General features: G+C 44.3%; 1 protein-coding gene across 28 annotated transcripts in view; it reads right to left on the bottom strand.

The window, feature by feature from the left end:
- The window catches only part of NRXN1 (neurexin 1), a gene marked incomplete at its 5' end in the record, with an annotated part of 676,782 nt that overhangs the window by 262,469 nt on the left and 402,231 nt on the right, over positions 1 to 12,082 (bottom strand). For 3 of the 28 annotated variants that reach the window (XM_080615064.1, XM_080615065.1, XM_080615066.1), the window contains one exon: positions 11,002 to 11,227. The exons of the other annotated variants lie outside the window; for them this stretch is intronic. In XM_080615064.1, the coding sequence (XP_080471190.1) occupies positions 11,002 to 11,227 (226 nt within the window). Of the gene's footprint in view, positions 1 to 11,001; positions 11,228 to 12,082 lie in introns of those variants that run through there. 28 annotated transcript variants of the gene reach the window in all.

The raw sequence follows: 12,082 nt of genomic DNA, 5'->3' as shown, positions 1-12,082 counted from the left end.
AAATAAAGGACGCGTGACATGATGCATTAATCAAAAAAACACTCCATGAAATTATGAAAGTTGATGCTGACCTTCCCTCTGTGTTGATTCTTCACATCTATTGGTGTAAATCACACAGACCCAGTGCAATCTAAAAAGCCTCATCCCAGTCATTCTCACAAATAATGGCCTGTGAAATCATTCTGATGAACTGCTAATTGGCTTAACAGTCCTACAGTAACATATGAAAGCAACTAATCCTTTTGAAAAAAGCTAGATGTGTTTTCACTGAGCAAAATCGTCACCCCATTCACATTCACTTACGGAATAGAGAGAAAGCACCTTGCCTACTGATGCCCACATTCAAACATCCAAAGCAATTTCCTGGAGAGGGAACATTAAAATGGCAAAGAGTATCTGTAAAACAAAATGACATGATGTGAAGCCACCAGTTCAAATCGAGACTCAATGCATTATGACTGCCTTTCTCACTTAATAGACATCAGATACCACGAGCAACTGGAATTGCAAGACAGGCAGAGAACAATATTTAAGGGAACTGCCCCCCATATGGCCCCAAAAACGTAAGTACTGATGGGGAGTTTGGAAGGATTTGACTTATACCAAAAGACAGGCATATCTCCTCTGTGAAGGCACAAGAGCTCTAAGCTTGGTGTACTGGCATACACAGCCATCAGGATTTTACACCTTTTCTACATCTAAAATAATTACAATACCTCTATAAAAGTCAAACCAAATAACTGAGAAAATATTCCCTGTTAAAACAAAAAAATCACAAATTTGGACAGGGAAAAATATTCCTGTTTTCCTTGAACAAAGGTATGCTCTGCCTGCTCGACCCATTTTCCTTTTCTTCTTCCCTTCCCCCATTTCTCTGCATCACCCTTTTTCACAAATCAGTTCTATTAATCCCCCAGTATGACCTACACACCCCAGGAAGGAAGGATGGTATTTGTTCAGTGACTAGCGCATTGTTTTAATGGTCCTGGCTCTCGGTATTAGCACAATACAATAGAAGGAAACAGCAACACGGAACTCAGCGAGTCTTTGTTTAATTCCTTTCCCATTTCAGGCTGCTGTGTAGCTTATGGCTAGATGCTTATCACATTTAGATAGGTAAAGCTGCATGCTCCTGAAATAAAGCAGAGGGCTAGTCATTGGCAAGCAAAGGCTGAACAGAATAATCCTTAACCTCTGCTGCACTCAGTTTTTTGTTTGACACACAGTTAGGGGACAAGCACTACCCAATGAATTGCTTATGTAGGGATGACTGAAGCATGGCATACGCTAAACCAGCGTGGAATCTGCTTCAAGCTATGCCAATTGCCAACAGTGTTACACACTCTGGCCATGCCCCAGATACGTCTCTTATATCAAGGGCAAGTGCGCAAGAGACACAGAGGGAATTTTCCAATGGCCAATCTGACCACTGCATGATTTGTTTGAACCATCCAAGAGGGAACACCAATGAGAAGCTGATTTACTGTGTCCCAGCTCCTCTCCATGAAACAGGAATAACTACTCCAGACAAGCCTATTGCCAAGATACACTGTAGTGCTGGAGATACCAGGCTGGACAGGGTCTTGAATAACCTGGTCTAGTGGAAGGTGTCCCTGCCCATGGCAGGGAGGTTGGAACTAGATGATCTTAAGGTCCTGTCCAACCCAAACCATTCTATGATTCTATACCAGCGCACACACAGGACAAGGGTTAAGGTACGTAAGCCGCTTTTTGGCATGACAGTCAGAAACGGGGGATTTAGCAATGTTGAACTGATTTACACTAAGTATCCTTTACTAATAATGACTGCTCCTTTTCTACCCCGATTTTCCTTTTTTCCAAGCTATACTTTGGCAATTAACTCACCCTTACATCACACAAAAGTATCACCACACATTATGCACATTGTAAATTTAACCATAGACATTCGGAAGAAAGGAAGAAACAGGAGAGTGATCATCAAATAAGCAGCAGAGATCAAGTTAATGATTTGAAACAAACAGAAAATATTTGCAAAATCCTGACATACGTATTTACTCACACCACACTTGCTATGACCAGATCAGGGTGAGCCTTTCTCATGCCTCCAGCAATGATCTTGTACTGAAACAGTGACATTTGTACCTAGTCCAGGAGCCAGCAAAAGCCGTATCAGATACACATACTGCACTGAAACCCACCTTCCCAAAGTATAAGGCATAAGCTGCCGACAGGGAAACTTTATCATACAACGAATAGATAGGATCTGAGGAATCTTCAGTTGAGTCACTTGCAATTTATGTCAGTGTTAATAACTGCCACATCTGAAGTAGCTGCCTCTATAGATATCTAGCAGATGTAGCACGGTTTTTCCCTATTTAATTATTTACCTTTGCTGACCTCAGGCTCTTTGAAACTAAGCTGCTGCACGCTTAGGTAGAAATTGCATTTTCATTTAGATAATCATACAACTCTTGAAATCACTGCCAGGTACAAATTGAAACTTCAGTGTCTGAGACATTTGCACACCACTATTCCTCACAAACCAAGGACTCCTCTTGCCTGCATGCTTAACTACAGTTTTGCGATGTCTTGCACAGTAAGATATTCAAACATCTCACTTTGTTTTTTGCTGATGTTGCTGCAAAATAATGTTGTTACTATTCTTTCTTCACCAACTTCTGCCTCTAAATGCCATACAGTGATTTTTACTATCTTCATGTCAGACAATAGCTCAAGCTGTCAAATTGTGCTGAGGGATGAAGAGCAAACTTTGTGAGCTAATGGGAGAAGATTTCTACAGAAGTTAAAACTCACCATTACACAAAGAGTTCTGGCTTCAATCTTAAGGGATTTCTAAGCAATAAAATAATGGCAGACTTCTCCCCCACCTTGCCCATCTAATATTTTATTGAACCTCACTTGGTATAACATTATTTAGAAAGACAGACATGCATATTTGAGGGCTGCTCTGAATGCCAAGGTTGGGGTGTATGCCCCAGGTGGATTTAAAATCTACAGAAAGGCAACCTGCAAACACAAACCAGGCTGAGAAAAGAATGGGAAGGAGAGGGCTTGGATGGGAGCCACAGCATGTTCTGACCAACAGGAACACCAGGATTTTAGGACGCATCCATTTAGACACAGCCAAAGGGGCTAATCTCACATCTGCTGTTTTGTCACAACTCCTAAACCCCTCTCTGTGGGCACTGAATATCCCAACCCAAAATAACAGCATGATTCAATTCATGCTCGTATGTTTTCCGTAAAATTGACAATTAATTATTTTCGCTGAAAGCTCCCTTGTAATTCTTGTCATGTGAAACAAAGTGAACACATCCGTTAACTGCAGCAAACCTATTTTTAAAACACATGTGTTGGCATTATTCTTTGTAAAGCTTCATTCACGGCTTTAGAAGTGTTGTTTTGGTGGAGGGGGACCACATCAGAAGTGCTGTCTCCATGGGAGACATCACAGAGGCACAACAGATCAGATCATGCAGTGGAAATTTTGTGCTTGACCTCAACAAGAGCAAATCAGGCCCAGGCTAATGATCAGAAACAGTGTCTTATTAGCCCTCAGTTGCTTCATAGCTCCTCATAGAATCATAGAACGGTTTGGGCTGGAAGGCTCTTAAGCTCATTCAGTTCCAACCCCCTGCCACAGGCAGGGACACCTTCCACTGGACCAGGCTGCTCCAAGCCTCATCCAACCTGGCCTTGGACACTGCCAGGGATGGGGCAGCCACAGCTTCTCTGGGCACCCTGTGCCAGGGCCTCACCACCCTTGCAGGGAAGAACTTCTTCCTGATGCCTAATCTAAATCTCCCCTCTGTCAGTTTGAAGCGTTCCACCTACTTCCTAGGGCTCTAGAGCTGCTGTCACTGAGAAAGCCAACCAGTTCCAATGATTCAACATGGATTAAGACTACATCTGACTCCTCTTCAAGGTGGAGAAAGTTTCTCAGAGCTTTCTGAAGTTTCTCCAAGTCTAGTCATTCTCTGCTTTTTTTTATTTTACAACTGCAAATGAGCTGAATTAATGAAGCAAATTAAAGAAGCCGTAACTCAGTTGCAGATATGCAGGGATAAAAGAACATATTTGGAAAGCAGTCAACTTGCTTTAGAAGCATGTTTGGCATTTCTTTGCAGATACAGCTGCAGTAAAAGAGAGCTAAAGAAAGAGTTAACACTTCTGTCATTTCTGAGTAGGTGTCTGAGGCATCCCCCGCTCAGGCCCCAGAACAGGAGAATGATCTGAGCAAATCTTTTACTGCTGAGCCTTCCTGCCTCTCCATGACTGAGCAGCAAGCTCTTCAGAAACACCTATCTGTGTATTTAAAAGGAAGACCCATCACTGTGCCATTTACAGTTCAAATACATGGAACAGAAGAAAACAAGCTACACACAGTCCTCACCTCTTCAGGTAAACCCTGCCCTTGCTTCAACCTTGTTTTGCCTTCAGGATCACAGACACCATGTATCTGCCGTATGTGTACATTTTTCTTATCAACCAAGCCCCAGAAATGGTAAAGCTTTTTGACTCTGATCCTACCTACAGTGCATGAGCCTGTCACATGCTTTATCTGGGCTGTTTGGATGGATTTATCCAGTTTACCGCTTACAGAAATTCAAAACCAAGTCGCTACAGTTTTCTACAGTGAACCAGCAATCATGGGCTAGAGGTGGTGACTGCTCCTAAGCACAGCACCCTCCCCTCCACCCCATCCAAGCTCTACAGGGAGACGTCCAGGAACACTCCTTCTTTCCCACTTCATTTCACTGGCTCAGTTTTTCTATCAACTAAGGGGGAATTCTATTGTTCTGACAAATTACATCTGTGGTTAACAAATCTCATCACAGCATAAGTGAGTACATGGCTTCTCTTTGTTATGTTTGTTACATTTAACTTTATAGAACAGCACTGTTTTTATAATACACTTTCATCAAATCAGATTGTTCCATTTTACTTATAATCACAGCTGCATTCACAAGTCAACCTATTATCTCAGCAAGACCTATCAGCTCTGCCTACGCTGTATTTACAAACTGGAAAGGAAGTTGTTGGCTTAGAAAAATTTGACACAGATACTGTGGCGGACCTGAGGACATCAAATTTAGTAACAGAGAGATAAATTAAAAGATACTGGGGAAAGACAAGAAAAAGGTCAGTAATGTCATCTTGATTACTCAGAAAAGTTAAGAATTTGCAAGCTTTGGCCAAGGAGAAGACACAGGATTAACTTCAGTGAACTACACTACATGATCCATTGAAAATATAATGATCAAACATCTCATCCTATGGTTAACTGTGGTAATGGCCATCTGTGGGAGAAAGCTTAGAAATTGCTATGACTGTAGAATTGGTTGTGCTTACTCATACTGGGCATAGCAGTTGAGCATCAGAGCTTTGTCTACAGAGCTCTCCCCTGGACTAAAAATAAAAGACAGACAGAAATTTCCCTTAAAGCCAAGTCAACTTCTTGCTATCAGAAAAAATCCATCTTGGAAAATTAGAAACAGCAGGAAGCACACTGTATTGAATGCTAAATTAATTTCTTCTGATAACTTATTTCAAAGAGAATTTGATTAAAAGACAATAAAACATGCTTTAAATCTAGAAAAACATGGTTACCGCAGGCTGAGGCAAAAGTGGTATTGCTGATAAGTGACAACAGAGTATTGTTATTTATTTAGCTCTTGTAAAGGCACCCGCATCAATCAATAGCTGTGCGTGTACTAAGGCAGTAGGGCTTGTCTAAAGATGCTTATCAGAAATCCATGAGCAACATTCCACTTTTGATTACAGTGCTCCAGACTGTCCACAATACTGCTGAAGATGACTGTATGCCTCTTTGACAAGCCATATTGACAGAAATAATAACATAGAAACCACACTTCCTAATATGCATATCTAACTGCACAGCCAATTAACCACTGTGCTGGCTGGAATTGTTTTGTTATTCATTTTATTCCAACTGATGTTAATACTTTGGCAGCTGATGGGGATAATAACTGATGGAGCATATTGGAAATCTGGAAGGGGGATATAAAATGTATATAATTTAAAGACGTGGAGGAAGCTGCTCTGCTTTACAGTCTTAAAACATGAAAATGTCTCAGTTGTGTGTAAGAAGCACTTAGAGCAGAACTAGTAAGTATTTGAAAATGTGTGAATGAAAGACGTAAAAAAGAAGATTGCAATACACAAACAGGCTTGAAAGATCTCTAAAAAAAGGCAATTATAACATGAAGATGATACTTTTTCACTTCTACCTCTAATATCACATTGAGTAACAATGATTGAACATCTGGAAACGTTCATGTTTGATGCTTTAATCAAAATATAACCTTTTTCTGCAACATAATAAGCACATTCTAACTGAAAAATGCCATTTGCCCTAACCCCTAAACATACTTATTATCATTATATGCGGAAATAGCAATTCCAGTTTATTTTTTAAAAGAAGTAAAAGGCCATAAAATTATGGTTACTTATACTAACAAGTCTTCCCTTGCAGTTTTCTTACAGAGATGAAATCTATCTATATGCACATCTTTCAAGGTTGTTTTGATGGTATTTTTCACAATGGTGGTATAAATGATTTCATTGCAGTGTTGCAGTTTTGGTCCTGCTATTCTTACTTAGCAAAAGCTGCTGCAGAGTTCAACAGAAACCTTCCTTCAAGAAGGGCTGAGTGATTCAGCCTGCAGTCTGGTACTCCAGTAATGGGGAGCTGCTGGTTCCCCTCTTGAAGTCTCTCTGAATAGACATAACATGGATGAATCCAGTGCACATGGTGAAGCAGAGACAGGAAGAAGCTCGCCTAGCTCAAAGTAGGAGATCAATACACATATCCCTGCTGTCACATCGCGTTTTGGATAGGAAAGACTGGAGGAGGGAACATGCTGTGGTAACACATCATCCCAGTGCTCAACCTCAGTTCTCACCTCCAAAACATGCCAACTTTTCTTACTCAAAGCCCTCGTTTTCAACAAACTCTTCTCCCTGCTTGGGAATTTGCTGCTGAAGCACTTTTTCACCAGCTCTGTTCAACCTTTTAAATTATAGGATCGTGGAATGGTTTGGGTTGGAAGGGACCTTAAAGCTCACCCACTTCCAACCCCCTGCCATGGGCAGGGACACCTTACACTAGAGCAGGTTGCTCCAAGCCCTGTCCAACCTGGTCTTGAACACTTCCAGGGATGGGACATCTGAACATCTACTGTTCAATCACAAAGGTCCCTAGCCCTTCTCCGTCCCAAATGACCACTTCCTTAATAATAGCCCCCAGTACCCTATTACCTTTACTTCAGATTGTCTCCATTCCTCCTAAACCCTTTGGCTTGTATCTTGGTCACGAGTCTCACTGAATCAAATCCCTTCCAGGTTCATGATAACCCAGGTCTTTAAATGCACAACCCCTACACTACTGCTCAGCTCTTCGAGTTCTCCCTGTGAACATGCCAATCCTATCCTCCTCCCCCCCCAGTTCTTGCCTTTTCTTTCCAAGCACATGCACATACCAGATTTCATTAGTCACCTCCTTGCTCCTACTCTGGCAGATTTAAAAAACCCAGCATCAACTTCTACTTGTCAGAAAACAGCCTGAACAAGATCCTGAAAGCAAAGAAAAAAGAAATAGCTGGAAGAAACGGACACACTGTGCTTGTCATTTGGTAACGGAATGAAGAATTTGGGGCCATAAAAGGCCCAAGTAGAGACTAAAGAGGTGTTAGCAAAAAGGAAGGGATGAATGAGGGTGATGACAGCAATCCATATGGCTACACTTTTTACTTATTCAACATGGAATTTTCACTCCAAACATGATCCACAATGTTTCTGGATCCTTAAAGAAACCACCTTTCTTAGTTCAAAGTTATTGAGAAAGCTGCAATCGCTTCCCTTTTATGTGGACTTTGTGATGGACAGTCCATGGTTTTGTAATGTAGAGGGTACTGCAGTATGAGCTACTCTATCTCCTCCAAAAAGATTGCATGGCAGGCACAGCTATGACAGAAGCAATAGCTGCCTTCTTAAATGGAGCAAGGAGATCTGTGAACATAAATCATCAGAGAGCCCACATGCTGCAGAGACCACCAGCAAGTGCTGAGCAGCCCAAGACTTACATTTGTGAATATCAGTCTCTCTCTTACTTCTCTGTACTTCTCTATATTGCTGATATTATGATCCAGAGAATTGTTTTCTTATTCCTTCCTGTCATTAGACTTTGGGTTCTTTCAGCCACCTCTCACCTTCCTGAGTTTAATGAGAGTCAGAAAGCAAAGTCAAAAAATCACTTGGTCAAGCTTGAAAGATGTTTAAATTCTAGTGTATTAAAAAACTGTGTGCTGAACTACTTTTTGTTTAATAGGGTGAGCTAATTGCTTGGTTGGAATTCTGTTTATGTCTCTGTGACAATAGTGTCCCCTAAACCCACATGAGATCATACTGCTAAGCAAAAGCCACAACAAAATTACTCGACAAGTGTGCTTCCAGAAACATTATCGTTTGGTTTTTCAAAAGAAGTGGAAAAAATCCAGCCACGCTGGGCTTTTGGCTTAGCTTGTACTATTAGCTGGAATTGGGTTGGCTCAAGGAAAATGGAAAGAATAAAATCACAGCATTTGCTGAGACGATGGGGGTGGCAGGGCTAAAAGGAGGAGGGTGTGGATGTATGAGGTGTGTGGTGGCATTTATTGAATGCCTGGGCAAGGAAGGGATTGTTTCTCCTTCCTTTGACACTTCTGATTCACAATATCAGAGAGCAACGCTTTCACTGGGATTGACTAATTGACCCTAAAAGCTCTTCTTGACTTTTAACAGGCACAAGGCTACGAAAGGCTGACAAAGTAACAAAAGAGTAGATAGCAGGTCACCATAAAGACTGCAATGTTTACCTACAATCTTATTAGTCTAGAGCAGAATAACTCTTCTAATAACTGCAAAACTGAATGGAGCTGATGCTGAAGGAGACAAGCCTGAGAATGGAATGTTCACTCCCACCTAGCCAAGCCAAGCAGGGACTGGGGATGCTGGAGAAAGGCACTCAGATGCCAGGATAAGGAATAAGCATCCCCCACCCATCACCCAGTTCCCTCCGACTGATGATGCTTGGACAGGCAGTGACAGGCTCCACAGGAGCTGAGTCCAACCCTGCTCAGCCAGAAGCAGAAATGCTTTTGTCAGGCTTAGAGAAGCAAATGGGAACCTCTCTCTGAAGAACTAGTAATGAATTCAGGAATTAGATGTTTTAAACTACTGTCAGATAACAGAATTTCCAAGAAAGGCAGAAAAGCAAAAGCATTTAAAGTTATCAAGTAAACATCCTAAAATGCCTTCTTTTGACATGGAACATCCTTCATTTTGTCAAATCAGCTACTTAACTTCTGGAGAGGCTCCTAAGCTTCCCTACCAAGTCTTTATGTGCCAGCTCCACCACTTCAATTTTCCCCAGCAAGACTCGTTTCTCCTGAGAAAGCTGCCTTTTTACATCGCCACCCTTCAACTGGGTCCAAGATAATGATTTTAAAAACTGGCCAAAGGGGTGATTTTAAAATGCATCCTAAGGAATTGTAGCTGGGTACCTCTACAATCACGTTTCTTTCCCCCTCGTTCTTTTCGCCTTCCCTCAAGCTGATAGCAAGCCCCTAAATGATCACAGAATCATAGAATCAACTAGCTTGCGTATTCTTATATTGGCAGAAATTGAAAAAATAATAAGCATATACATGGATGTGTACACACATTCATCATTTTCCCCTTTAAGCACATACAGGACAGAACATGCAGCATTCTCAATCTTGGGCTGCCTCAGTCCACTACGGGGTGGTGGCCTCAATTTCTCAGGCTCTTTGGAGTTTTGGGGAGGGTTAGGTTTGTTTTGTTTGGAATTAGACCAGACATTTAACTTTTCCCTGTTTTTAATTAACAAAATGCTTAAGAAAAGCCATTTCTGTGCCCTCTGCCTTTTCTAGCAGTTGAGTATGAAAGCTATTTTAGCACATAGTGGGAATTTTCAGGTGAACAATACCACCCCATCCACTAATGCTAGCATTGCTAATCACTGGAAAAAAGAAATCCAATCAATCCCAACTACCTGGTGCCTGCAACTAGGTCGTCTTGCACAAGGCACGCAAAGGTTAAGCACAAGATCTGGTTTTCTACTTTGCAAGGCTTGGAAATGACATTGCATGATTGTGCAAATGAAGCAAGGCGAGATGAGAAAATGAAGAAGAATGAAGCTGTATAACCTAATCAGGGACCAGCAAGGGGGTTTCTTTATCTTTTTTTCCCTCCCTCAGAGACAAAAGAAGGCTTTAAATCCTTAAACTAAAGTCTGGTGGTTCACTTTCTGTTACAGCTTTTAGTAACGCTGAACATATGCATATTTTGCATGTATTTATGTACAGGCTCCTGCACGTATGCATGCAAAAAGGAGGAGAAAAACTGTAACAGGGCTGTTTAAAGGGCACTGAAGCAGCTTCCTGTCACTTCAGAAACTAAGCACCAGAGCCCTGCAATTCCTAAGCAAAACGTATCTGCACCTGAGAAGAATTTCATCTTCGTCCCTCTCCTGGCCACTATGGTGGGCAACACCTCGCCTTCTCAGCGTCTGAAATCCTTCCCCGACCCCTCCCTTTCTAATTAGCTGACCTTTGCTTTAGTTAATCGACTTTCGACCAAGGTAATGAACGGGATGGAGCGCGCTCCTCATCAAGCTCCCTCCCCTCCCTGCCCTGCCTCCCGCAGACACCCGCCCTCAGGGGGGTCCATCTCCGGCCAGGGGTAGGGGCTGCCACCCGGAGGCGCCTCCGTGATGGGCTTTACAGGCAGAGCGAGGAACGGGAGAGCCGCCGCTCCGCACCCACCGACCCCGAGGGACCCCGGCTCGCCCGGCTCCGAGCCGGCGGGACGGCCCCGCACCCCGCACACCCTCCTCGCTCCTCTTCCTCCCCTCGAAAGCAGCCCCGGCCTGAGCTCTGCGGCGCACACAAGGTACCGAGCGGCGTTCGGACCCACCGTGTCCACCTCGCAAGGAAGCCGGTGACCTGTAGATCGCGATAGGCACTGAATGATGCTTGCTGCTGCCGTGGAAATGGTGAATGTGGTGCGAGCCCAGGCTGGAGGCGCCCCGCGCCACCCCGAGGAGGCCGCTGAGAGCGAGCGGGACTATCCACAGAAGGGCCGAGCGGCTGCCGCTGCCGGCGGGCCCCGGCTCCGCGCTGCCCCTAAGGAGCACCCCCATCCTCCGGAGCTCGGCGTCCTCGGGAGCAGCGGCAGTCGCCGCCAAGGAGAGAAAACTTTGGGCAGAGGCGCGCTGGCACACACGAGCACGGCGCCGGCTGCGGCTCACCGCACCAGGCGAGCCCTCTCCTCCCGCTGGGAAAGCCGGCTAGGATCCTTTTCTCCAGGTCTTCTTCTACCCAAAACAATCCGAGACATAGCCAGTGGCGGAGGATCCAGGCAGTTCAGAGGTGGTGGCAGAACGGGGAAGCCCCGCGCTCCAGCAATCAGCAGTTTAGCCTTTCCCGCGGCCGGTGCTCATGGAATAACGCTCCACAGTTGCGAGGGCTACGAGAGCGCCAAGCGTTCCCCCAGCCTCGGTAATCCACAGCGCGGGCGGTCCTGCCCCATGTCTGCTAGATGGGGAGAGGAGAAAGGGTGCCGCTCCATCAGCCAGCGCCAGCAAAGCGCCGGGAAATCAAACTGCCGTCGCTCGTCCCTCCGTTCATCTCCGAACGGGCGAGCCCTTGCCCCGCGGTCCCACTCCCGGCGCACACACTCACATTCACACTCACATTCACACTCACTCGCACTCGCACACACGCCGCCAGACAACAATCGCGCTGCTCCGGCAATCTCAGTGCTCTGAGTATTGACAGTAACACCCGGGGATGTCTTTCAGGGAGAAATTATGAGAGAAGGTGGGGAAAGAAATAATAATAAAATAAAAAAATGAATTAAAAATAAAATCCCCCAAACACGGAGGAGCTGGGCTATGCAAATCCGCAGTCCCCCAGCAGCGAACCGGGGCTGCGATGCGGAGGACGAGCCCGAGCAGAGGAGGCGGCTCCGTTCGGCTCCCGCACGGTCGCGCTGC

This window comes from Psittacula echo (assembly GCF_963264785.1).
Source record: "Psittacula echo genome assembly, chromosome: 4".
Classification (NCBI taxonomy): domain Eukaryota; kingdom Metazoa; phylum Chordata; class Aves; order Psittaciformes; family Psittacidae; genus Psittacula; species Psittacula echo.
This window is presented reverse-complemented; position numbering and strand designations above follow the sequence as displayed.